The 27,550-nt window shown below is 38.6% G+C and overlaps 1 protein-coding gene across 6 annotated transcripts in view; it reads left to right on the top strand.

Annotated features, from left to right (window-relative positions):
- Positions 1 to 27,550, top strand: part of AAGAB (alpha and gamma adaptin binding protein) — a 176,614-nt gene that overhangs the window by 110,891 nt on the left and 38,173 nt on the right. For all 6 annotated transcript variants that reach the window (XM_029237004.1, XM_029236998.1, XM_029236999.1 and 3 more), the window contains 4 exons: positions 4,586 to 4,776; positions 4,912 to 5,008; positions 5,362 to 5,451; positions 15,637 to 15,720. In XM_029237004.1, coding sequence (XP_029092837.1) covers positions 4,771 to 4,776; positions 4,912 to 5,008; positions 5,362 to 5,451; positions 15,637 to 15,720 — 277 coding nt within the window. In that variant the 5' untranslated portion in view covers positions 4,586 to 4,770. The remainder of the gene's footprint in view (positions 1 to 4,585; positions 4,777 to 4,911; positions 5,009 to 5,361; positions 5,452 to 15,636; positions 15,721 to 27,550) is intronic.

The following is a 27,550-nucleotide window of genomic DNA, read 5'->3' as shown; positions in this document are numbered from 1 at the left end:
CCTGTGTGGGACTCTGTGCTTCCTGGACTTGACTATTTCCTTTCCTATATTGGAAATTTTCAACTGTAAGCTCTTAAAATATTTTCTCAGTCCCTTTCTTTTTCTCTTCTTCTTCTGGGACCCCTAAAAATCGAATGTTGTTGCATTTAATGTTGTCCCAGAGGTCTCTAAAACTGTCCTCAATTCTTTTCATTCTTTTTTCTTTATTCTGCTCTGCAGTAGTTACTTCCACTATTTTATCTTCCAGGTCACTTATCCACCTTCTGTTTCAGTTATTCTGCTATTGATTCTTTCTGGAGCAGTTTTAATTTCATTGATTGTGATGCTCATCATGTTTGTTTGCTCTTTAGTTCTTCTTGGACCTTGTTAAACATTTCTTGTGTTTTCTCCATTCTATATCCAAGATTTTGGATCATCTTTACTGTAATTACTCTGAATTCTTTTTCAGGTGGACTGCCTGTTTCCTCTTCATTTGTTTGGTGTGGTGGCTTTTTACCTTGCTTCTTCGTCTGCTGTGTGCTTCGTTTTCTTCTCATTTTGCTTAACTTACTGTGTTTGGAGTCTCCTTTTTGCAGGCTGCAGGTTCTTGGTTCCTGTTGTTTTTGGTGTCTACCCCCAGTGGCTAAGGTTGGTTCAGTGGGCTGTGTAGGCTTCCTGGCGGAGGGGACTAGTGCCTGTTTTCTGGTGGATGACATTCGATCTTGTCTTTCTGGTGGGCAGGACTGTGTCCAGTGGTATGTTTTGGGGTGTCTGTGACCTTGTTATGACTTTAGGCAGCCTCTCTGCTAATGAATGGGGTTGTGTTCCTGTCTTGCTAGTTGTTTGGTGTAGGGTGTCCAGCACTGTAACTTGCTGGTCGTTGAGTGGAGCTGGGTCTTAGCGTTGAGATGGAGATCTTTGGGAGAGCTTTTGCCATTTGATATTACATGGAGCCGGGAGGTCTCTGGTGGACTAATGTCCTAAACTTGGTTCTCCCACATCAGAGACACAGGCCTGACAGCCAGCCAGAGCACCAAGACCCTGTCAGCCACACGGCTCAGGCGAAAAGGGAGAAAAAAAGAAAGAAAGAAAAAAATAAGATAAAATAGTTTTTTAAAAAAAATAAAAAATAATTATTACAAATAAAAAAATTCAAAAGTAGTAAAAAAGAAAGAAAGAAGAGAGCAACCAAACCAAAAAACAATCCACCAATGAAAACAAGTGCTAAAAACTATATTTTTTTAAAAAAAAAGATAGACAGAACCCTAGGACAAACGGTAAAAGTAAAGCTATACAGACAAAATCACACAAAGAAGCATACACATACACACTCACAGAAAGAGAAAAAGGAGAAAAAAATATATATCCAGGTACGTGGGGAGTTTCTTGCCTTTCGGGAAGTCTGAGGTCTTCTGCTAGCTTTCAGTAGGTGCTCTGTAGGAGTTGTTCCCCATGTAGTTGTATTTCTGATGTATTTGTGGGGAGGAAGGTGATCTCCATGTCTTACTCCTCCACCATCTTGAAAGTCTCTTCCAGACCAGTTCTTCTTAATAACCACATGATGAAAGTTTATCAATGAAAAAATGCACATGCACACATACACACTTTATATATTATATGTCATTCCTAGCAGGTTTTAAAAAATTTTTAGTATTTATTTATTTATTTTTGGCTGCATTGGGTCTCAGTGGCGGCACACGGGATCCATTGCTCTGGTGCGCAGGCTTCTCTCTAGTTGTGGCACGTGGGTTGCAGAGGGCATGGGCTTACAGTTGTGGCTTGCGGGCTCAGTAGCTGTGGCATGCAGGCCTAGCTGCTCCCTGACATGTGGGACCCTAGTTCCCCGACTAGGCATCAAACCTGCATCCCCCACATTGGAAGGTGGACTCCGAACCACCAGGGAAGTCCCTTCCTAGCAGTTTTGAGACTAAATAATTCCTGCATATCATTTTGTTGAGCAGAAACTACGGCAACGTTCCAAATATATAATCCTAGCTCTGGAATTTAAAATTTAACTTCTAGTTTTCTGTGTCTTACTAATTGTGAGTTTGAGGAATATTTAAACAAATTTTTTAATTATTGAAGTATAGTTGATTTATAATGTGTTAATTTCTGCTGTACAGCAATGTCATTTGGTTATATATACATTCCTTATCATATTCTTTCCCATTATGATTTATCACAGAATATTGAATATAGTTCCCTGTGCTATACAGTAGGTCCTTTTTGTTTATTCATCTTGTATAGTATAATAGTTTGCATCTGCTAACCCCAAACTCCCAATCCTTCCTTCCCCCACTCCCCTCCCCCTTGGCAACCACAAGTCTGTCCTCTGTCTGTGAGTCTGTTTTTGTTTCATAGGTTTATTCATTTGTGTTGTATTTTAGATCCCACATATAAGTGATATCATATGGTATTCGTCTTTCCCTTTCTGAGTTACTTCACTTAGTATGATAATCTCTAGTTGTATTCATGTTGCTGCAAATGGCAATTATTTCATTTTTAAAAAATGGTTGAATAGTATTCCATTTTGTATATGTACCACATCTTCTTTATCCATTCATCTGTTGATGGACATTTAGGTTGTTTCCATGTCTTGGCTATTGTGAATACTGCTGCTATGAACATAGGGATGCATGTATCTTTTCAAATTATAGTTTTGTCCAGATATATGCCTAGGAGTGGAATTGCTGGATTATATAGTAATTCTATTTTTAGTTTTCTGAGGAACCTCCATACTGTTTTCCACAGTGGCTGCACAAACTTACATTCCTACCAACAGTGTAAGAATGTTCCCTTTTCTCCACACCCTCTCAGTATTTGTAATTTGTGGACATTTTAATGGTGGCCTTTCTGACTGGTGTGAGGTGGTACTTCATTATAGTTTTGATTTGCATATTTCTTATAAATGGCGATGTTGAGCATCTTTTCATGTGCCTACTGGCCATCTGTATGTCTTCTTTGGAGAAATGTCTGTTTAGGTCTTCTGCCCATTTTATGATTGGGTTGTTTTTTTGTTACTGAGTTGTATGAGCTGTTTGTGTATTTGGGAAATTAAGCCTTTGTCAGTCATGTGATTTGCAAATATTTTCTCCCAGTCTACAGGTTTTTTGTTTTGCTTATGGTTTTCTTTGCTCTGCAAAAGCTTGTAAGTTTGATTAGGTCTATTTGTTTATTTTTGCTTTTATACCTATTCCCTTGGGAGACTGATCTAAGAAAATATTGGTACAATTTATGTCAGAGAATGTTTTGCCTATGTTCTCTTCCAGGAGTTTTATGGTGTCATGTCTTATATTTAAGTCTTTTAGCCATTTTGAGTTTATTTTTGTGTACGGTGTGAGGGTATGTTTTAACTTCATTGATTTGCATGCAGCTGTCCAACTTGCCCAGTACTACTTGCTGAAGCGAATGTCTTTTCTCCATTGTATATCCTTGCCTTCTTTGTCAGAGATTAACTGATCGTAGTTGTGTGGGTTTATTTCTGTGCTCTCTATTCTGTTTCATTGATCCATGTCTGTTTTTGTGCCAGTACCATGCTGTTTTGATTACTGTACTTTTGTAGTGTTGTCTGAAGTCTAGGAGGGTTATGCCTCCTGCTGTGTTCTTTTTCGTGAGGAATATTTTATATGTTCATCTTAGTATGCATTAAAAAGGAGTTTGTGGCCATTTGGCTGTATATTCTTATTATAACCCAGTTAGTGGCCTGTCATTTTACTTCTCTAAGCTAATTTTCCACATCTGTGTAAAATGGAGGTTATGGTTATGGGTATGAGAGATGGGAGTTCGGGTTAGAACAATTTCTGATGTCTCTTCAAGTTCTAAATATTGTATGACATTATGGAAGCAAAATGCTCCAGTGGTTCCATGACCACATCTATATTTGTCCATCATTGACTTGGTAATTTACTGTTAAGAATTTCACTAGTTATACCCATGTTGCACATGGATTTCTGAAAGATTTGGTTCTTTCCTAAATCATTTAATTTGCTTGGCTTTCTATATTAAAATTTGCCAGAGTGTCTTTGTCAACAAGAATTTGAGTTGGCTTTCAAAGAATCTGAAGAAGGCTGAATATATATAAATGGAATGGGGTCATTTATCAGTATGCATTCTTTTATTTCATTAGTTGAATTAATGTGTTAGCATTTGGCCCAGGGACTGTGTGTAACTGTTTTGTTACTGGTTTAGCTTTGCTGCTATCTTCCTTTTAGTTTGCAGTAAGTACAAAATAGTTACAAATTCTTGACTATTCTCACAGTCTTCCGGCTTCCATAAAGTATGTAAGCAATACATGTAGCTGTTTTTCTTTCTCTTCTGCTTGCTCTTTACTGGGTGTTTGCTTAGATGACTGTTTTGTTCTCTACTACTATGTAATCTAGTCACAATAGTTTTTATGTTCTTAAAGAAAAAAGCCAATTAATTGAATTAAATTATGTCACCATTACTTTTATAATCAAATGATCAGAGAAGGAAACTATCCTAATAAATCAGAGGCCCTTTGAAATCCTTGCATAAAGAGAATTATTAATCTGGTATCTTACTGAGAAAATTGACCATTGTATATTGGTTTTGTACTTTCCATGGTAATATTGTGTCATTTATTTAGATATCCTTGGAACAGAAGATCTTATTGTGGAAGTGACTGCCAACGATGCCGTGAGGTTTTATCCCTGGACCATTGATAATAAATACTATTCAGCAGATATCAATCTATGTGTGGTGCCAAACAAATTTCTCGTCACTGCAGAGATTGCAGAGTCTGTTCAAGCATTTGTGGTTTACTTTGACAGCATGCAAGTAAGATTTTGTTTTCCATGGACCTTGAATAAGAAATTATTTTGTGCTTGTTTTTTTTAACCTTGCATTTTCTGTGAGTTCTCTTAATGTCTCTTTTTCTGTTTTTGTTTCTATGTTTCTTTCTCCTCCCTCTAGAAATCTGGTCTTGATAGTGTTTCCTCCTGGCTTCCACTGGCAGAAGCATGGTTACCTGAGGTGATGATCTTGGTTTGCGATAGAGTGTCTGAAAATGGTAAGGCACTCCAGTGGGATTGTAGGTGGTACATACGTTGTTACACTTGCCATTCCTTGGTAAACAATACATTGGTTTCCTTAACTTAGAACAGTATATCTTGTGTGATTTTATTACCTTACAAAAATATTTTCAGCTATTTCTCTTTGGAATCTTGCAATATTTACATTTTATTTTTTAAGAACAGACACTTGGGGTTTGAGAAATCATTTTCCTTATATTAATTTATTTAGTACGCCTTCAGAATAACATTGACATTAAAGGTAACACTTTGAGATTGTGGAGAGTATTGCAGCAATATTCATGTTTTATTTTATTTTTGCTTATAAAGAATCTTTTGCATGTTATTTTAGGTGTAAACCGACAGAAGGCTCAAGAGTGGTGTATCAAACATGGCTTTGAATTAGTAGAACTTAGTCCAGAAGAGTTGCCTGAGGAGGATGGTAAGTATTTATGTGTCAGGAGAAAGCATGGCATTTGGATTCAGATATGAGCGATTATTTTAATTCAGGGAAGAAGAATCAAAGTGATATTCAAAACACATTTTTCACTAGCTCTTTGAAAAGATTTGTGCAGAATCCATTGATGCGGTCTGGTAATTGAATAATCCATTTATTTGGTTTTACCACCCATTTTAGGACTTTGGAAATGTTTGTTCTTCTTATGGGTAAAGGTAGAGATTTCTACCTTAAATCTTAGTCATTTTCCCAGTGTCTTATCCTTTCTCTGCTGCCAAAAAAAGGAGGGTTTGATCTATATTCATAAATAGTTAAAGTTTATGTTTCTTATTTTGAATTCCTAGCAACCTGAGGTTGAATTCCCAGGAACCCTAGGGGACATGTCAATACTATTTGTATGTCTTTTGGATATTTGAACCCACAAATAGACCCAGAATGCGCACCCCCGGGGTAACTCTGCACTTACATGTCTTCTACTATACTTTGGACCTTCTATTTATTCTGCCTCTTTTTCCCCCTTCCCCCATTCCTCTTCTCATCTTTTCTTCCAAGTACAGCTGTGCTAGCTGCTGTAGAATCTACCAAGATAAGATGGGTTTTGGCCCACCAAAACCTTATAATCTGGTATAAGAGCTGAAACAGGTATACAAACAATTGAATTACCAAGTGGAACATGTTTTGGCCCACCAAAACCTTATAATCTGGTATAAGAGATGAAACAGGTATACAAACAATTGAATTACCAAGTGGAACATCATAAGTATTATAAAAATATGTATATTGGTGCTATGGTGTTTCAGAGACGGAAGAGGTTATTTATCTTCAGAAGTTCAGAGAACACATTGGTATGTGAAATCTCACATGTCAGCAGCTCCATGGGGAGGAAATGGAGAAGGTACTGGACTTAGAGTTAGAGGACTGGTAGCAAGATGCCAGTTGTTGTAAAAGACGTTCTAAGTAGGGCAGCCAACATGAATTAAAGTGCATAGAGAGGCTAAAAGTAATTATTACGTGAAACCTGGATTTTTTAAAAAAAGAAATTAAGAAACACTTTTCTATATCCTGGCTTATTTAGAAGTTTTGCAAATGTTGTTACCTTAAGGAATAAAGCCCTGCCTGAGAAGAAGAGGACAAAAATGAAAGAAAAAGCCTGATTTTTCTTGCTGTACATTTTTAAGAATATTGAAAATTAATAAGTATAGTTTCTCTTTCATGTTTTTCTAGGACTCCTTAAACTTGTGCCTGCTTCGTGTATGTGAGCATGTGTGTGATTGCTTACTTGTGGCATTAGAATGTTCTCTTCTTCCCATTGTCCTTGAGGGTCAACATTTGAGTCATTTATTTTACCTGTTTTTATTTTGGAATCTGCTCCTTTATACCACTGTGCTTCTCCTTGCCCCCGTCTGAGGAGTGTTCTTGTATTAATTCAGCATAATCTTTTATTTTATTCAATCTTGTTCCTTTATTATGATTTTGTGTCTTGTATATAAGACTCTTTTTTCTTTTTTGGCCATGCTGCACAGCTTGTGGGATCTTAGTTTCCCGACAAGGGATCAAACTGGGGCCCATGGCAGTGAGATTGTGGAGTCCTTACCACTGGAGTGCCATGGAATTTCCTAATCCAGCTTAACCTTAAAATAGATTTCAACATATCATCTTTATGTAAGTTAACTAAAACCTTCCTAGAATGTTTTAATGCAAACTGTTCCCAAGCCATATACCCTCATCCTTTATTGGCATGTGTTATTCAAACATCAGTATGAGACTTTATGCTTCTTTGTATTAAATTCAACTTATTGATTCTGGCTCTTTATTTCAGATCATATTTTTGGTTCCTGGTTATATCATCTGAAGTATTAGTTATTCTTTCAAGAATTGAATCATTCATAGTTAAGATAAACATAGCTTTTATTTCTTCATTTAAACACTGATGGTGATAAACTCATCTTTGTAGAGTATTTTCAGTTTTACCCTTCCCATATTTCTGTTAGGTTGGTAGGGTGGTATTCTTTAAATGAGTCATCAGTTCATGAGTTACTGTGTCTTTCAGGCACCATGTTAGTTTAGGTAGTGAGAATAAGTAGTGAGTGAGAACTCAGTGAGATATGTCTCCTGCCTTCAAAGAGTTTTTAGTCTAGAGGGGAAGGTTACACCAGTAAATTATTAGTTCCAGTGCATCTCTTCTATGGGAGAGGTGTACATAGTGGTGTCATCCCTACTTTTCTTTGAGAATAGCATGAGTGATTTGCCCTTAATCAAATAGCTAATAAGTTACAGAGCCTGGGTTCACATTCAGATCTTCTGACTTCTAATTCTGTGCTCTTCCTTTTAAACCACCCAGGACTGGGCCAGGCCACTAGAGACAGGTTCTATATGGACTGTGCTCCATAAACTCTTAGGAGACTTTTCTCTTTAAACCCCATGAAAACTATTTCTGCTGTTATTTTCCATATGCAGTCTCACAATGCTCATTAGCTGAAGGATTTCCATTTCCTTTGCACATACTCATATCTATTGGTACACTGTAGCTAAGAATACCACCTTATTATTGGTATACTAACTGGGATTACTGCCCTGTCATTTTGAGTAGTGTCAATTAAAGTCCAGAAGCAAAATAGTACCCATACTAAACTAATTAAACTAAGTTGTGTAATTGATGGAAACTAACATTTTCAGGGGAATATGAGTGGATTCCATTCATGAGGTAATGGGGTTGACTTTATTGTATAAATCTTTTATACTGTGTATTTATTTAATTGTTTTAGTTTCTAGAATATTCTTTTTTCAAATTGAAGTATAGTTGATTTACAATGTTGTGTTAATTTCTGCTGTACAGCAAAGTGATTCAGTTATACACGTATATATACATATATATATGCATTCTTTTTTATATTCTTTTCCATTATGGAAAATATCTCAGGATATTGAATATAGTTCCCTGTGCTATACAGTAGCACCTTGTTGTTTGTTCATTCTATAGTAATGGTTTGCATCTACTAACCCCAAACTCCCAGTCCATCCCTCCCCTACCCCTATGCCCCTTTGTCAACCACAAATCTGTTCTCTATGAGTCAGTTTCTGTTTTGTAGATAGGTTCATTTGTGCCATATTTTATTTTTTTAATTTTTTTATTTTTATAAATTATTATTATTATTTTTTGGCTGTGTTGGGTCTTCATTGCTGCGCGTGGGCTTTCTCTAGCTGTGGCGAGTGGGGGCTGCTCTTCACTGCGGTGCGTGGGTTTCTCATTGTGGTGGCTTCTCTTGTTGTGGAGTATAGGCTCTAGGCGTGTGGGCTTCAGTAGTTGTGGAGCATGGGCTTCAGTAGTTATGGCTCGTGGGCTCTAGAGTGCAGGCTCAGTAGTTGTGGTGCATGGGCTTAGTTGCTCTGTGGCATGTGGGATCTTCCCAGACCAGGGCTCAAACGCATGTCCCCTCCATTGGCAGGCAGATTCTTAACCATTGCACCACCAGGGAAATCTCTGCCATATTTTAGATTCTACATGTAAATGATATCATAAAATATTTGTCTTTCTCTTTCTGATTTACTTCATTTAGTATGATAATCTCTAGTTGCATCCATGTTGCTGCAAATGGCATTATTTAGTTCTTTTTTATGTCTGAGTGGTATTCCATTGTATATATGTACCACATCTTCTTTATCCATTCATCTGTTGATGGACATGTAGGTTGTTTCCATGTTTTGGCTATTGTGAACAGTGCTGCTGTGAACATAGGGGTGCATGTATCTTTTTGAATTATAGTTTTGTCCAGGTGTATTCCCAGGAGTGGGATTGCTGGATCATGTAGTAATTCTATTTTTAGTTTTCTGAAGGACCTGCATACTGTTTTCCATAGTAGCTGTACCAACTTACATTCCCACCAGCAGTGTAGGAGGGTTCCCTTTTCTCCACATCCTCTCCAACATTTGTTATTTGTAGATTTTTTAACGATGGCCATTCTGACTGGTGTGAGGTGATACCTCATTGTAGTTTTGATTTGCATTTCTCTAATAATTGGTGATGTTGAGCATCTTTTCATGTGCCTACTGGCCATCTGTATGTCTTCTTTGGAGAAATGTCTCTTTCGGTCTTCTGATCATTTGCGATTGGGTTTGTTGTTGAGTTGTACGAACTGTTTATATATTTTGGAGATTAAGCCCTTGTCTCTTGCATCATTTGCAGATATTTTCTCCCATTCTGTAGGTTGTCTTTTCATTTTTTTTTATGGTTCCCTTTGCTGTGCAAAAGCTTGTAAGTTTGATTAATTTTGTTTTTATCTCTATTGCCTTGGGAGACTGACTTAAGAAAACATTGGTACAATTTATGTCAGAGAATGTTTTGCCTATGTTCTCTTCTAGGAGTTTTATGGCGTCATGTCTTATATTTAAGTCTTTAAGCCATTTTGAGTTTATTTTTGTGTATGGTGTGAGGGTGTGTTTTAACTTCATTGATTTGCATGCAGCTGTCCAACTCTCCCAGTACTACTTGCTGGAGCGAATGTCTTTTCTCCATTGTATATTCTTGCCTTCTTTATCAAAGATTAATTGACTGTAGTTGTGTGGGTTTATTTCTGTGCTCTCTACTCTGTTTCATTGATCCGTATGCCTATTTTTGTACCAATACCACACTGTTTTGATTACTGTAGCTTTTTAGTATTTTCTGAAGTCTGGGAGAGTTATGCCTCCTGCTTTGTTGTTTTTCCTCAGGATTGCGGTAACAATTCTGGGTTTTTTATGGTTCCACAATAAGATTTTGGATTATTTGTTCTAGTTCTGTGGAAAATGTCATGGGTAATTTGATAGGGATCACATTAAATCTGTAAATTGCTTTGGGTAATATTGCCATGTTAACAATATTAATTTATCCAAGAGCATGGGATATCTTTCCATCACTTTGAATCCTCTTTTATTTCCTTTATTAATGTTTTATAGTTCTCAGCATATAAATCTTTCACCTCCTTGATAAGATTTATTCCTAGGTCCATTTTTTTTTCCTTGGGTGCAATTTTTTTTTTTTTTTTTCCCTGTATACGGGCCTCTCACTGTTGTGGCCTCTCCCGTTGCAGAGCACAGGCTCCAGACGTGCAGGCTCAGCGGCCATGGCTCACGGGCCTAGCCGCTTCGTGGCATGTGGGATCTTCCCGGACCAGGGCACGAATCCGTGTCCCCTGCATCGCAGGTAGACTCTCAACCAGTGCGCCACCAGGGAAGCCCTTAAAAGGAATTTGTTTTTTACAATCCCGTTCTGATATTTCATTGTTAGTGTAAAGGAATGCAACTGATTTCTGAATGTTAATCTCGTATCCTGCTACTTTGCTGAATTAATTTATTATATCTAGTAGTTTTTGTGTGGCATTCTTAGGGCTTGCTATATATAGTTTCATGTCATCTGCATATAGTGACAATTTTACCTCTTTCCTTCCAATTTGGATACATTTTCTTTTTTGTATCTGATTGCTGTGGCCAGGACTTCCAATATTATGTTGAATAGAAGTGGTGAGACTGGGCATTCTTGTTCCAGATTTTAGAGAGAAGGATTTCAGCTTTTCATCATTGAGTATATTGGCTGTGGGTTTGTCATAATTAACTTTTATTGTGTTGAGATATGTTCCCTTTATACCCACTTTGGTAAGAGTTTTTATCATTAATGGACGTTGATTTTGTCAGGTGGTTTTTCTGCATCTATTGAGATGATCATGTGGTTTTTGTCTCTTCTTTTGTTGATGTGGTGTATCACATTGATTGATTTGCATATGTTGAACCATCCTTATGAATTTAGGATGAATCCCACTTGGTCATGGTGTATGATCTTTTGTATGTTTTGTTGGATTCAGTTTGCTAATACTTTGTTGAGAATTTTTGCTTCTGTATTCCTCAAAGATACTGGCCTGTAATTTTCTTTTTTGGTGGTATCTTTGTTTGGTTTTGGTATCACGGTGATAGTGACTTCATAGAATGTCTTCGGGAGTGTTCCCTCCTCTTCAGTGTTTTGGAAGAATTTGAGGATTGGTAAAAGTTCTTTGTATGTTTGGTAGAATTCACCTGTGAAGCCATCTGGTCCTGGATTTTTGTTTGTAGGGAGTTTTTGTTTTTTTTTTTCTTTTAATTACAGATTCAATTTCACTTCTAATGATAGGTCGTTTTAAATTATCTGTTATAGTCTTGATTAAATTTTAATGGGCTGTATGTTTCTAGAAACTTGTTCATTTCTTACAGGTTGTTGAATTTGTTGGCATATAAATGTTCATAGTATTCTCTTATGGTTGTTTTGTATTTTTGTGATCTTGGTTGATATTTCTCCTTTTTCATTTCTTATTTTGTTTATTTGGGTTCTCTCTCTTTTCTTTGTGGTGAATCTGGCTCTATTGTTTTGTGCCCTAGTATGTCATCAGTCCTAGAGAATATTACATGTGCACTTGAAAAGAATGTGTATTCGGGGTTTTTTGAATATGATGTCCTGAAAATATCAATTAAGTCTAACTGTTCTATTGTATAATTTAGGATATCTGTTGCCTTATTGATTTTCTGTCTAGAAGATCTGTCCATTGATGTGAGTGGGGTGTTAAAGTCACCTACTATTATTGTATTCCTGTCAGTTTTTCCTTTTATGTCTGTTAGTATTGTTTTATGTATTTGGGTTTTCCTATATTAAGTACATATATGTTGATGAGTGTAAAATTCTCTCCTTTTATTGATCCTTTTGTCATTATATAGTGTCTTTATCTTTCTTTATGGCCTTTGTTTTAAAGTCTATTTTATCTGACGTGAGTATTGCGACCCTCACTTTCTTGTCATTTCCGTTTGCATGATATGTCTTTTTTCCATACCCTCACTTTCAATCTGTGTGTGTCCTTTGCCCTAAAGTGGGTGCCTTGTAGGCAGCATATCGTACTTTCTTGTTTTTTTATCCAGTCTGCCATTCTGTCTTTTGATCGGAGCATTTAGTCCATTGACATTTAAGGTAATTATTGATAAATCTGTATGTATTGCCGTTTTAAACCTTGTTTTCCAGTTGATGCTGTGTTTCTTCTTTGTCCCTTTCTTTTCCTTTTTTGTTTTTCATTTTGTGGTTTGATGATTTTCTTTTATTTTATGCTTGTGTTCTCTTCTTTTTGATTTTGGTGAATCTATTGTATGTTTTTGATTTATGGTTACCCTGTTTTTCAAGTATGTTAACTCCTTACTATATCTGCTTGCTTTAGACTGACAGTCATATAGGCTCAAATGCATTCTAAAAAAAAAGAATCTACATTTTCTTACTCTCCTCTCCCACATTTTATGATTTTGATGTCCTCTTTTACATCTTTATGTTTATCCTTTTGCTCTTCCTTGCGTTTATCATCTCTTTCACAAATTGATTAAAAAAATATTTTTTCCATCTGTATACTGGCTTATTTAAGTGATTTACTTTCCAGTTGTGATTTCCTCTTTCCTATATCTTCTTGCTTCTTTTCAAATTAGAGGAGACCTCTGAATATTTCTTTTAGGTTAGGTTTAGTATTGCTGTATTATTTTAGTTTTTGCTTCTCTGAGAAATTCTTTATCTCTCCTATTCTAAATGATAATTTTGCTGGGTAGAGCATTGTAGATTGCAGATTTTTCCCTTTCAAGATTTTAAATATGTTTTTCTACTCCCTTCTGGCCTGTGGTGCTTCTGTAGAGAAATCAGCTGATAGCCTTATGGGGGTTCCCTTGTAATTAACTCTTTGTTTTTCTCTTGCTGCCTTTAGAATCCTCTCTTTATGTTTAACTTTTGCCATTTTGATTGTAATGTGTCTTGGTGTAGGTCTGTTAGGGTTCATTTTGTTCCTGACCTTCTGTGCTTTCTGTGTCTGGATAACTGTTTCCTTTTTAGATTTGGGAACTTTTCAGGCATAATTTCTTCAAATACCTTTTCAGTCTCTGTTTCTCTTTCTTCTCCTTCTGGAATCCCTGTTATGCATAGAGAGGCACGCTTTATATTATCCTGTGGGTGTTTTTATATTGTTTTCATTTTTTTTCATTTTGCTTTCTGTCTCCTGTTCTGGTTGGGTGATTTTCATTATTTTATCTTCCAGATCACTTATTCATTCTCCTATATTATTCATTCTGCTAGTCATTGCCTTTAGCTCAGCTTTAATCTCGGAAAATGAATTTTCTGATTTTTCTTGGCTCCTCCTTATAGTTTCTAGTTTCTTTTTACAGTAATCTGCATTTCTTTCGGTAGCCTTTCTTAATTCCTTTGGTATTTTCATTACCTCCTTTTTGGACTAGGTGTCTGTTACACTGAAGAGGTCTGTTTCATTGTTCTTTTAGGGGGATTCTCTTGGTCTTTTAACTGGGAGTGGTTTTTCTGCTTCTTCATTTTATGTATATTTCTCTTACTCTGTGAGTTTAGGAAAAAGTTATCTACTGTGATCTTGGAAGGCTATTTATATGCAGGAGCATCCCTGTGTAGCTTGTGTGGGTTTAATGTATTTTGTGCAAGGGCTGCTTTTCATATGGATGCCTTCTGTGTCTTTCCTCAGCATGTGCTGGCTGTTATCCCCTTGATAGGGGGTGTGCAGATGCTGCAGCTCTTGTGCGCTCCCTGTCAAGGGGATAACAGCCTGCAATGGCAGCACTGGCTGGTGCCCACTCCCAGGGCACACGGCAGCGGCTCCTGTGTGCTTCTGGATCCCACAATGGTGGGGGCAGCAATTGGCGCCTGCTCCTGGATCTCTCAGTGCCTGCGGCGGCTCGTGCCTGCCCTGAGAGCTCGTGTAGGCTGTGTCCTGTCACGTGATACCATGCGCATGGGGAAAGAGGCTCCTAAAGCTGTCCTCCCCTCTCCTTGCATGCCCCCCAACAGTGGCACCTTACCTCTGTGGCGGGGACCAGGCTTCTTCCATGTACACCCTTGGTTGTGGCCATACCACACTCCAGCTCCTTCAGGCTATCTCCATGCAGCAACCCCAGTCCTCTCCCTGGGTCTGACCTCCAAAGCTCCAGCACCCAGCCCCCGCCTGCACCAACGGATGCATGTCTCAGGCTGGGGAGTGCAGGGCAGCCATACTGACTGTCTGTGTAGGTCTTCCTCCATTTTGCCTTCTGCAGCTAGTTGCTGCACTTTCCTCCAAGGCGTCGAAGCTCCCCCTCTATCCTGACTGATCTCCCCACCAGTGAGGGGACTTCCTAGGGTGTGGGAACCTTTCCTCTTTAATAGCTCCCTCCCAGGGGTGCAGGTCCTGTCCTGATTCCTTTCTCTCTCTCTCTTTTTTTTCTTTTGCTTTTGTCCTACACGGTAACATGGAGATTTTCTTGCCCTTTCAGAAGTCTGAGGTCTTCTGCCAGTGTTCAGTAGATGTTCTGTGAGAATCGTTCCACCTGTATATATATATTTTTTTTAACTACTTTTTTTTTTTTTTTTTTTTTGGCGGTACCCGGGCCTCTCACTGTGTGGCCTCTCCTGTTGCGGAGCATAGGCTCCGAACGTGCAGGCTCAGCGGCCATGGTTCACGGGCCCAGCCGCTCCGCGGCATGTGGGATCTTCCCTGACCGGGGCACGAACCCGCGTCCCCTGCATCAGCAGGCGGATTCTCAACCACTGCGCCACCAGGGAAGCCCCTATAGATATATTTTTGATGTATTTGTTGAAGGAGGTGAGCTCCACGTCTTACTCCTCCGCCATCTTGATCACTCTCCAGTTTCTAGAATATTCTTTACAGGAGCTCTAAGCTTTGTATTTCCTTAATTTTTTCCCTTTTTTTCCTTGTTACAATGTGAAGTAACAACTAAATGAGCAAGATAATTAAGCCACAGTTGTTTAAAAATGTGGCTTATGGGCTGTATATACATATACGGTCAGCCCTCTGTATCCAAGGGTTCTGCTTCCATGGATTCAGCCAACAGCAGACTGAAAATATTTGGAAGAAAAATTCCAAAAAATTTACATAGTATTTGGTATTTTAAGTATTTAAGAGATGATTTAAAGTATATGGGAGGAAAAAAAATGGGACAATGTGGGTAGATTATATACGAATACTATGCTATTTTATATAAGGGACTTGAGCATCTGCAGATTTTGGTATCCACAGTGGGGAGGGGAGTCCGGGAGCTATCCCTTCATGAATATTTAGGGATGAGTGTGTATATATATGTGTGTATGTATAAATGCATGTATAAATGTATATATTTTTCCTCCCTGATTAGATGACTTCCCAGAATCTACAGGAGTAAAGCGAATTGTTCAAGCCTTGAATGCCAATGTCTGGTCCAATGTAGTGATGAAGAATGGTAAGTAACTTGGGACTGAAAGTCCTGAGGAGCTTTTTCCTCCTGTTCCTTGTAAGTTTTAAATTATTTGATTATATGTGGAAGCATTAGGATTATATGAAATCTGTGGATTTGTTCAATTTTAAGTCCCCAGTTGAAGAGAGAGCCAAAAGAAACATTTCTAAGAATTTAAGATATATGTTTAATAGTTAACAAGAATTTAGAACTTGCCTATAATATGCCTGGCATTGTCTTTGGCTTTGAGAAATACCCCCAAAATTGTAAAACATGAATCCTAGCCTTAAGGAGCTCATAGTCCAGCTGAGGAATCAAAGTGTACACTTTTAAAATGCTACATAACTGTGCAAGGCAGTCTTTGATGAGCACAGAATGACTGATGCAAGTAGCAAAGGCAGAGAGGCCAGAGATGTGGCCTTTACTGTGGGCTTGAGTACAGAGAGAGAGTTTCAAGGCAAAAGCGGGTCTTGGCAGTCGTCTTCACAGGATGGTCTAGATTTGGATTGGTGAAGTGGGAGAGTGGCAAACAGTAGAGGAAGCATGGCATCAAGAATAATGGTTGTATGTTCTAGGGTCACTAGGAGTCTCTCACCTAGCAGTTGGAGATAGCTTAGGAGAGAGAGGTCTGTCTGTATTCGAGGCAGGAGAATCTGGGCTTTTTCTTATAGGAAGCGGTGAGTCATTAGAGATTTCTTTTCTTTTGAATTTTCTTTTATTTTTTGTATAGCAGGTTCTTACTAGTTATCTATTTTATACATATTAGTGTATATAGGTCAATCCTAATCTCCCAGTTCATCCCCCCCTCCCTGCTTTCCCCCTTGGTGTCCATCCATACATGTGTTCTCTACATCTATGTCTCTATTTCTGCCTTGTAAACCGCTTCATCTGTACCATTTTTCTAGATTCCACATATATGTGTTAATATACAATATTTGTTTTTCGCTTTCTGACTTACTTCACTCTGTATGATAGTCTCTAGGTCCATCCACATCTCTACAAATGACCCGATTTCGTTCCTTTTTATGGCTGAGTAATATTCCATTGCATAGTATGTACCACATCTTCTTTATCCATTCTTCTGTCGATGGGCGTTTAGGTTGCTTTCATGACCTGGTTATTATAAATAGTGCTGCAGTGAACATTGGGGTGCATGTGTCTTTTTTTTTTTGTGGTATGCGGGCCTCTCGCTGTTGTGGCCTCTCCCGTTGCGGAGCACAGGCTCCGGACGCGCAGGCTCAGCGGCCATGGCTCATGGGCCCAGCCGCTCCGCGGCATGTGGGATCTTCCCAGACCGGGGCACGAACCGGCATCCCCTGCATTGGCAGGCGGACTCTCAACCACTGCGCCACCAGGGAAGCCCCTTTTTGTCTCTAGGTATTTTTTGATTTTCTCTGATTTCTTCAGTGATCTCTTGGTTATTTAGTAATGTATTGTTTAGCCTCCATGTGTTTGTGTTTCTTACGGTTTTTTCCCTGTAATTTATTTCTAATCTCATAGCGTTGTGGTTGAAAAAGATGACATGATTTCACCTTTCTTAAATTTACTGAGGCTTGATTTGTGACCCAGGATGTGATCTGTCCTGGAGAATGTTCTGTGTGCACTTGAGAAGAAAGTGTAATCTGCTGTTTTCAGATGGAATGTCCTATAAATATCAATTAAATCCATTTGGTCTGTTGTGTCATTTAAGGCTTATGTTTCCTTATTAATTTTCTGTCTGGACGATCTGTCCGTTGGTGTAAGTGAGGTGTTAAAGTCGCCCACTATTATTGTGTTACTGTCAATTTCCTCTTTCATAGCTGTTAGCATTTGCCTTATGTATTGAGGTGCTCCTATGTTGGGTGCATATATATTTATAATTGTTATATCTTCTTCTTGGATTGATCCCTTTATCATTATGTAGCATCCTTCCTTGTTTCTTGTTACATTCTTTATTTTAAAGTCTGTTTTGTCTGATATGAGTATTGGTGCTCCAGCTTTCTTTTCATTTCCTTTTGCATGGAATATCTTTTTCCATCCCCTCACTTTCAGTCTGTATGTGTCCCTAGGTCTGAAGTAGGTCTCTTGTAGACAGCATATATATGGGTTTTGTTTTTGTATCCATTTAGCAAGCCTGTGTGTTTTGGTTGGAGCATTTAATCCATCCACATTAAAGGTAATTATCAATATATATGTTCCTATTACCATATTCTTAATTGTTTTGGGTTTGTTTTTGTAGGTCCTTTTCTTCTCTTGTGTTTCTCACTTAGAGAAGTTCCTTTCGCCTTTGTTGTATAGCTGGTTTGGTGGTGCTGAATTCTCTTAGCTTTGGCTTGTGTGTAAACCATTTGATTTCTCTGTCGAATCTGAATGAGATCCTTGCTGGGTAATCTTGGTTATAGGTTCTTCCCTTTCATCACTTTAAATATATTGTGCCACTCCCTGTGGCTTGCAGAGTTTCTTTTGAGAAATCAGTTGTTAACCTTATGGGAGTTCCCTTGTATGTTATTTGTTGTTTTTCCCTTGTTGCTTTTAATAATTTTTCTTTGTTTTTAATTTTTGTCAATTTGATTACTGTGTGTCTTAGCATGTTTCTCCTTGGATATATCCTGCCTGGGACTCTCTGCACTTCCTGGACATGGGTGGCTATTTCCTTTCCCATGTTATGTAAGTTTTCAACTATAATCTCTTCAAATATTTTCTTAGCTCCTTTCTCTTTCTCTTCTCCTTCTGGGACCCCTATAATGTGAATGTTGGTACGTTCAGTGTTGTCCCAGAGGTCTCTTAGACTGTCTTCATTTCTTTTCATTATATTTTCTTTATTCTGTTCTGTGGCAGTGGATTCCACCATTCTGTCTTCCAGGTCATTTGTCTGTTCTTCTGCTTCAGTTATTCTACTATTGATTCCTTCTAGTGTATTTTTCATTTCAGTTAGTGTATTGTTCATCTCTGTTTATTCTTTAATTCTTCTAGGTGTTTGTTCTTTAATTCTTCTAGGCCTTTGCTAAACATTTCTTGCATCTTCTCAATCTTTGCCTCCATTCTTTTTCCGAGGTCCTGGATCATCTTCACTATAATTATTCTGAATTCTTTTTCTGGTAGGTTGCCTATCTCCACTTCATTTAGTTGTTTTTCTGGGGTTTCCTTCATCTGGTACATCGTCCTCTGCCTTTTCATTTTGTCTGTCTTTCTGTGAATGTGGTTTTCATTCCACAGGCTGCAGGATTGTAGTTCTTGCTTCTGCTGTCTACCCTCTGGTGGATGAGGCTATCTAAGAGGCTTGTGCAAACTTCCTGATGGGAGGGACTGGTGGTGGGTAGAGCTGGGTGTTGCTCTGGTGGGCGGAGCTCAGTAAAACTTTAATCTGCTTGTCTGCTGATGGGTGGGGCTGAGTTCCCTCCCTGTTGGTTGTTTGGCCTGAGACGACCCAGCACTGGAGCTGCAGGCTCTTTGGTGGGCTAATGGCAGACTCCAGAAGGGCTCACACCGAGGAGTACTTCCCAGAACTTCTACTGCCAGTGTCGTCCCTGCAGTGAGCCACAGCTGACCCCCACCTCTGCAGGAGACCCTCCAGTGCTTGCAGGTAGGTCTGGTTCAGTCTCCTGTGGGGTCACTGCTCCTTCCCCTGGGTTCTGATGAACACACTACTTTGTGTGTGCCCTCCAGGAGTGGAGTCTCTGTTTCCCCCAGTCTTGTCAAAGTCCTGCAGTCAAATCCTGCTATCCTTCAAACTTTGATTCTCTGGGAATTCCTCCTCCCATTGCTGGACCCCCAGGTTGGGAAGCCTGACATGGGGCTCAGAACCTTCACTCCAGTGGGTGGGCTTCTGTGGTTTAATTGTTCTCCAGTTTGTGAGTCACCCACGCAGCAGTGATGGGATTTGATTTGTGATTGCTCCCCTCCTGCCGTCTCATTGCAGCTCTCCTACCGTCTCATTGCGTCTTCTCCTTTGTCTTTGCATGTGGGATATCTTTTTTGGTGAGTTCCAGTGTCTTCCTTTCAATGATTGTTCAGCAGTTAGTTGTGATTCCGGTGTTCTTGCAAGAGGGAGTGAGCGCACATCCTTCTATGCTGCCATCTTGAACCAATCCGAGATTTCTTTTTTTTTTTTTTTTTTGCGGTACGCGGGCCTCTCACTGTTGTGGCCTCTCCCGCTGCGAAGCACAGGCTCCGGACGCACATGCCCAGCGGCCATGGCTCACGGGCCCAGCCGCTCCGCAGCATGTGGGATCTTCCCAGACTGGGGCACGAACCCATGTCCCCTGCATCAGCAGATGGACTCTCAACCACTGCGCCACCAGGGAAGCCCCAATCCGAGATTTCTTAACAAGAGAGTGATGCAAAGAAGTTGGCATTTTCGAAAGGTTATTGTCATGGTGGGTTTGGCAATTGAAGCACGTGCAGGTAGAGCCTGAAGTCAGGAGACCAGGCAACAGTGGCTACAGCTCAAAACTGGGGCCTGGGCTAATGTGGTGGCAGTAGCCATGGGGTGAGAAGCTGGATCTGAAGTGCAGTCTGAAGGGGGTCAGTTTAGTTGGTGCACATTAGCCTCTTATTGTCTGTATTAGTTTCCTCGAGGCTGCAGTAACAAAGTACAACCAACTGGAGGCTTAGAACAACAGGTATTTATTGTCTCACAGTACTAGATGCCAGAGGTCCAAAATCAAGGTGCCAGCAGGGCTATGTCCCCTGTGAGGGTGTTAGGGAAGTATCTGTCCCAGGTCTCTCTTCTAGTTTCTGGTAGTTCTTTGGTTTATAGTAGCATAACTCCAATCTTCACATGGCATTCTCCCTGTGTGCCTGTCTCTGTTCATGTCTTCTTTATGTAAGGGTAATAGTCATAATGAATTAAGGGCCTACCCTACCCCAACGTGACTTCATCTTAACTAATTATATCTGCATATAAGGTAACATTCTGAGGTATGAGAGGTCAGAACTTCAACATATGAATTTGTGGGGGCAGGACGTAATTCATGTTTCTTTAGGAATTGCTGCCTGTGTAGTGTTTTTCTCTTTTGTAGCACTTGGCTGCCTCAACAAGTATGTTATGCTAGGTGAAGCACTGCAGAAAGGAATGAGAAAAATCATGTTTAAGTGAGCTTACCCCATCCTCCCTGAGATAAAGGGCCAAGTGGAAGATCGGTTTTATAGAAGTAGAATATTTCATCTCAATTTTCCATTGATGCTTGAGTGTAAAGTGAGATGGGGCCCTTAAGCTTGCCTGAGATCTGATCTAACCCATATCATCATTGGAGAATTTCCTTCTGGCTTAGAAAGGTATTACTTCCTCCCCTTTCCCTCTTTCCTCCTTCTCACTTTATTCTTTCTAGGGGGAATCTAATGTATCTCTTATGCTGAATTGCAAGGATATTAGATTTTATTCTGTTGCAGTAGCAGTCAGGTTAAGGCCATGATGGGTCTAGGAAAAATAGATTTTAACCCATGTTGTCATCTCCCTGTTACCAAAAGAAACTCCATTTGAGGCTTGGTTCTTCCCATTCATTCATTCATTCATTCAGCAAATCATTGTTGAGAATTTATCATGATGAGGCATTGCTGTAGACCGTCTTCACTATAAAAATACATTTAAGGTATGGTACATAAACTGGATCAATTTGGAATAAAATTATATTCAGTGGTGCTTATTGTATTTATGAGAAATATTTTCAGGAGAGCTTACTTGGCTTCAATCATTTTTTGAAAAATCTGTCGCCCAAGTTTATACATTAAAGTATTGTCTTGTAATTTACATTTATAGCTATAAGTTTAGAAGCTGGACTGAACATACTTTATTACTTTGGAATTATGGTCAAAGGTATTTTCTGAAAAAAAATGCCCTTAGACACTAAACAATATTCTTTAAGAGAACTGCAAAGCAAAGAGGCACACTGGATTTTTCATGGTTCTTTACCTTGAAGCATCTTTGCTTTATCTTTTTTTCTCTACAGTGGTGATACATTGGTTTGCTGTTAACCAAATCCCAAAATATTGCCATTAGCTTAATTCCATGTTTAAATGATCTACATGGTATGAAGGAAAATTAACTATCTTCTCTCTAGAAGGAGTCCTAGATATGGAAATACAGTGACATTTGGATGCAACCCAAGTATTAGGAAGTGTGGAGGACATCCTTGTGTAGCCCCACATCTTAGATTAGAGACAGAGCTCTGTATGAATATATGGTGGGGGTCATATTACTGTTCCAGGATTGCCCTACCTCCTGTGCTCTCTGCAGAGCCTTGCTTTGCTGGTGGTTTAAGTGAACTGTGCCTGCCTCTCAGCAGGCTGTTCTTGAATGTTGTCTGCCAGCAGGTGCTCAGACTGGTTTATTTATTTTGGGGTATCCGTCTTTTCTACTTCTTTTTCTCTTTCATTTCCCCCCTTTTCCTCTTTCTCTCCTTTTACTTTTCTCTTACTTTTAAAAAATTGTGGTTAAATATACGTAGCGTAAGATTTACCATTTTAACCATTTTTAAGTATACAGTTCAGAGGCATTAAATACATTCACATTATTGTGCAGCTATCACCACTCAGAGCTTTTTAAACCAAAAAAATTTTAAAACAGAAAGTTGATTGACAAAGTAAAGAAAGATATTAGAAGTGTTCTTTTTTGTTTTTCTACTGGAAATTCAATTATTTAATGAAAGATTTTTAAATAAGATTTTAGAGAATAGTAAGAGAGGTAGCATACCTAATTCATTCTAAGACTAGGTTAAAATGATCCAAATTTCTAAAGACAGTACCAGTAAATAAAATTATTAGAGGCCATCTCTTTTATGAGCATAGATGCCATGATCTTAATCAATATATGAGCAACCTTAACCCAGAAATACATAAAAAGAATATAATATGACCTAGTTGAGTTATTCCAAGGACCTAACATTCTTTAATATAAGAAAAATCTATTTAAATTCTCACATGAACAGGTTACAGGGGGAAAAATCATATGATTATGGCAATCAATGAAAAAAGCATTTAAAAATTTCAAAATATGTACAGAGGGAGGAAATAAATTAGAAATGGACTCCTGTGGCAGAAATTGATAATACGTAATATAGTAAATACCATACTGAATGTGAAACGGAAATGTGGACAGTGGTGTCACCTCTCAGTTTTAGGACACTAATGACTAGTTTTTCTGTTGTTGTTTTTATTAGAAAAATTACTATAATTGCAGTTGATTCTTTGGGATTATTACATTGCTAGTTATATAATCTCAGTTTATTATTTTCGAATATGGATTATGTATTTAGTATTTATCAAGCAGTAACGGAACATTGAGGTTATGCCATACCAGTCTTTAATTTTGGATTCAGAAAAATATTAGTTTGAAACTCTTTAAAAAAAAATCCATTTAAAAAGTGCTCAGTTTGAGAAAACAGTTCCAATTCTAGTAAGGACTATGAAAATTTATTTGTTACAGCAAATATCTCTGAAAACATACAGACTTGACTAGGGTTTTATTTCTTTGCAGTTGATTGGCCACTTGGCCTTCAAAAGTCAAATAATCTGAAATTCTAGTAATTAAAAACTTAGAAATGAGTAGCTTCCTTCCTGCCTTCCACCAAGATAAAGTGGATGTGTTTCCTAAATGGGACTTCCTGATTTAAATGAATGGCCAGCTCAATTCTTTGCTTATTACAAGTCTGAACAACTTACCTGGCAATAGGATACCCTAAAAATTTTTTGCCCCTAGTATTTCCCTTAAAAGTTAATGATACAGAAGATGGTTGTTTGGGACAGTAGTCCACCACCTTCTCTGTCTGCTGACTTTCTGAAAAAGTTGTTATTCTTTGCCCCAACAACTTACCTCTCGATTTATTGATTTGTCATGCAGTGAGCAGTATGAACTTGGACTTGGTAACAATTTTTGGCAAGCCAGCCAGGAGCCTTGCTGCTCGTGGTCAGCTAGCATGGGTTGGGAAATTTTCAGGTAAGGCCCTAGCAGCTTCTAGGACCACTTGTCCGGAGGATCTTTCCATCAGAATTCCCCGAAGCAGCACCAGCTGCCCCAGGGCTTGGCAGTTGGAGCCAGAAATTAACATCTGGGAGTCAATGGGCTCCATACAGTAGGATAAGTCAAAAAAAAAAAAAGTTAATGATACACGGGGTGGGAGGGATAAATTAGAAGTATGGGATTAACAGATACAAACTACATAAAATAGATAAGCAATAAGGATTTACTGTATAGCACAGGAACTATATTCAATATCTTGTAATAGCCTATAATGGAAAATGATCTGAAGGAAGATATATATATATATATATATATATATAAATATATAAAACTGAATCACTTGGCTCTACACCTGAAACTAACACAATATTGTAAATCAACTACACTTCAACTGTAAAAAAAAAAAAAAAAGGAAAGAGAAAAAAATGAAAGGTATACTGTGGAGTTGAAAACACATGCACACACATATACACACAAGTTAATGATACGGAAACAACCAAAGAAAAGATAAATTGGACTTCATCAAAATTAAAAAACTTTTGTACTTCAGAGGACATTTAGGAAAGTGAAGTGATTACCCTCAGAATGGTAGAAAGTATTTGTAAACCATACACTTATCTGATAAAGATCTAGTACCTAGAATGTGTAAAGAACTCTTATAGCTTAATAATAAAAAGACAACCCAATTTATTAAATAGTGAAGGAGTTGAATAGACATTTTTCCAAAGAAGATACACAAATAGCCAATAAGCACATGAAAAGATGCTTAACATTATTAGCCATCAGGGAAATCATAACCATAGTAAGATACCACTTCATACCCACCAGGTTAGCTATAATATAAAGAGACAGTAACAAGCATTAGTGAGGATATGGAGAAATTAGAACCCTCATACACTGGTGGTAGGAATGTAAAATCGTGCTGCAGCCACTTTGGAACAGTAGTAGTTGCTGAAAAAATTAAACCATATGACTCAGCAATTCCACTCACAGGTGTTATATCCAAGAGAATTGAAAACATATGTCCACACAAAAACTTGTGCACAGATGTTCCTAGCAGCTTTATTCATAATAGCCAAGAAAAGTGGAAACAACTGCTGAAAACAGTATCCGTGCAATAGAATATTATTCAGCCATAAAAAGAAATGAAGCATGGATGCATGCTACAACATGGATGAACCTCCAGAAACATTATGCTAAGTGAAAAAATCCAGACACAAAGGCCACATACTTTAGTGATTCCACTTAAATGAAGTGTCCAGAATAGTTAAATTCATAGAGACAGAAAGTAGATTAGTGGTTCCCAGGGACTGGGAGGGGGCTTTGGAGGTTTGGGGTATGAGGTTTCTTTTTTAGGGTGATGAAAGTGTTTTGGAATTATATAGTGATGATGGTTATACAATTTTGTGAATATACTAAAACCCACCAAATATCATACCTTAAAGAAGGTGAAAGTTATGGTATGTAAATAATACCTCAGTAAGAAGGAAAGAGGAAAGAAAGGAAAGGATGGAGGGAGGCAGGAAAAAACGAAGGCAGGCAGGAAAATAGTACCACTAATGATGTTAGAAGGGGTGGTGGTGGTGGAAGGAAGTGAGGTGGTAACCATACTAATGAGCTGCTTATATACATACATTATCTTAATCACAATATCCATAAGAGTTAGGCTTAAAGAGGTCAAGTAATTTCCCCAAAGTCATATAAGTCATCACTTCTCAAACTTGTTTGCACACTGGAATCACCTGGGGAACCTCAAAAAGTACTGATGCCTGAATCCCACTTTTGGAGATTCTGCATTAACTGGTATGGCGTGAGGCCTGGGCATAGAGATTTAAAAAATCTTCTCCAGGTAATTATCCCCAGGTAATTATAATATGCAGCAAAGTTTGAGAACCACTGATATTAGCTGTTAAATATCAAAGCCTCTGATTTGAACTTAGATCTTTATAATTTTGAAGTCTCATGAATTTATTTTTTAAATTAATTAATTAATTTATTTATTTTATGGTCTTCGTTGCTGCACACGGGCTTTCTCTAGTTGTGGTGGGCGGGGGCTACTCTTTGTTGTGGTGCACGGACTTCTCATTGTGGTGGCTTCTCTTGTTGCAGAGCACAGGCTCTAGGCACACAGGCTCAGTAGTTGTGGCTTGCGGGCTCTAGAGTGCATGCTCAGTAGTTGTTGCACCTGGGCTTAGTTGCTCCGCGGCATGTGGGCTCTTCCCAGACCAGGGCTCAAACCCATGTCCTCTGCATTGGCAGGTGGATTTTTAACCACTGTGCCACCAGGGAAGCCCCTGAAGTCTCATGCATTTAACTACTATAACATGTAGGCTTATAAATTATTATGTTGTAATGAAATTTCTCCTTTACTGCTTTCTCTAAAGAATCAAGTAACAGTTTCCCATCCCAACACTGCTACTTAGCTGTGTGACCTTAGGCAGGTATGATTCTCTCTAGGCTTTATTTTTAATCTGGAAAATGAGCTTGGTCTCCATCCACGGCTGTAGCTGCACAGTGAAATCACCTGTGAAGCTTTTATGACCTGTACTGACTGGGGTCACCCAGACCATTTATCTTAGAAGGGAGGGGTGGCTGTAGTATTTTTTAAGCACCTCAGGAATTCATATATGCAGTCCTGGTTGAGAACCACTGATATAAATGATAGTCATCTAGTTCTAACTTGTAAGAGTCTGTGCTTAATCCATGGGAGTAAACTAGGCATTTTGAAAGCTGCATTAACCCTCTGACTGACTTGCTTTCTCCCATTCCTAAATCATGTAATATTCACAGGTCACTCCTCTGACTTACAAAGCCAGAGGAAAAAGACAGGACTATGCCCAGTGTAGAGTCACCTAGAGGCAAAAGTGAGAATAGTGGGCCTTGTTCTCTATACTTCCTTGGTACCTATTTCTAGGACGGGCTAGTATGACAAGATCACCAGTGCTTGTATTAAATAACTGTCCTTGAGATCAGAAAGAAATAATACAGCCTTTATAAGTACCTACCTGTCTGGGGTGCACTTGAGACTCTAGGTGTAGCTGGATCATTTAAGTTTTTCTTCTGTTGACCTCAAATTTCTCACCGGTTCATAATTTAAGATCCGGTTTCAAGTGTTTACTCATTCATTCAGAAGAATACTTATTGAGTACTTACTATGTGCCAGGCATTGGTCTGTGTGCTTGGGATACATCAGTGAACAAAACAGACACAAATTTCTGTCCTTATGGAGTTTTCATTCTGGTGGGAGACATTAGTCAATAGATAATACAAGTAATTAGTAAGTTGTCCAATATATTAGAAAGCGATAAGTGATATGAAAAAAAATAAAGCGAGGTTAGGGGTATTGAGATTGCTGGGTAGATTGCAATATTAAATAGGGTGGTCAAGGTAGATCTTAAGAGCTTGAGATTTGAGGAAGGAGATGAGGCATTTGCTGTGTGATAGAGGGAGAAGAGCTTAGCAGGCAGAGGGGATAGCTACAGCAAAGGTTGTAAGGAGAAAACACGCCTGAAGAATATCAAGGAATGCACTGTGGTTGAGGAGGGGGGCAGGTCAGAGAGATAATGGAGGACCAGACTATTTAGGGTCTTATAGGCCATCTTAGTAACTTTCACATTTTATCAGAGTCAACTGGGGAGCTTTTGCAGGGCTATTGCCAAGTAGAAGAGTAACATGATACGACTTCAGGTCTGAAGAGAGCACTCTGGCTGCTTTGTGGAGAATAGATGGTGGAGGTGAGGAGGAACCAAGGTGATCTCTTAGGAGGCGATTGCAGTATTCCAGGTGAAAGATAGTGATGGTTTAGACCAGAATTGTAGCAATGGAAGGAGTGAGGAAAGGTCAAATTCTGGATCTATTTTTAGGTCATGCCAGCATGATTTCCTGATGTTGGATGTGAGG

This window comes from Monodon monoceros, unplaced genomic scaffold (genome assembly GCF_005190385.1).
Source record: "Monodon monoceros isolate NGI ecotype Baffin Bay Population unplaced genomic scaffold, NGI_Narwhal_1 Super_Scaffold_21, whole genome shotgun sequence".
Taxonomy (NCBI): Eukaryota; Metazoa; Chordata; class Mammalia; order Artiodactyla; family Monodontidae; genus Monodon; species Monodon monoceros.
Note: the sequence above shows the minus strand (reverse complement) of the source record. Positions and strands in the feature narration are given on the sequence as shown.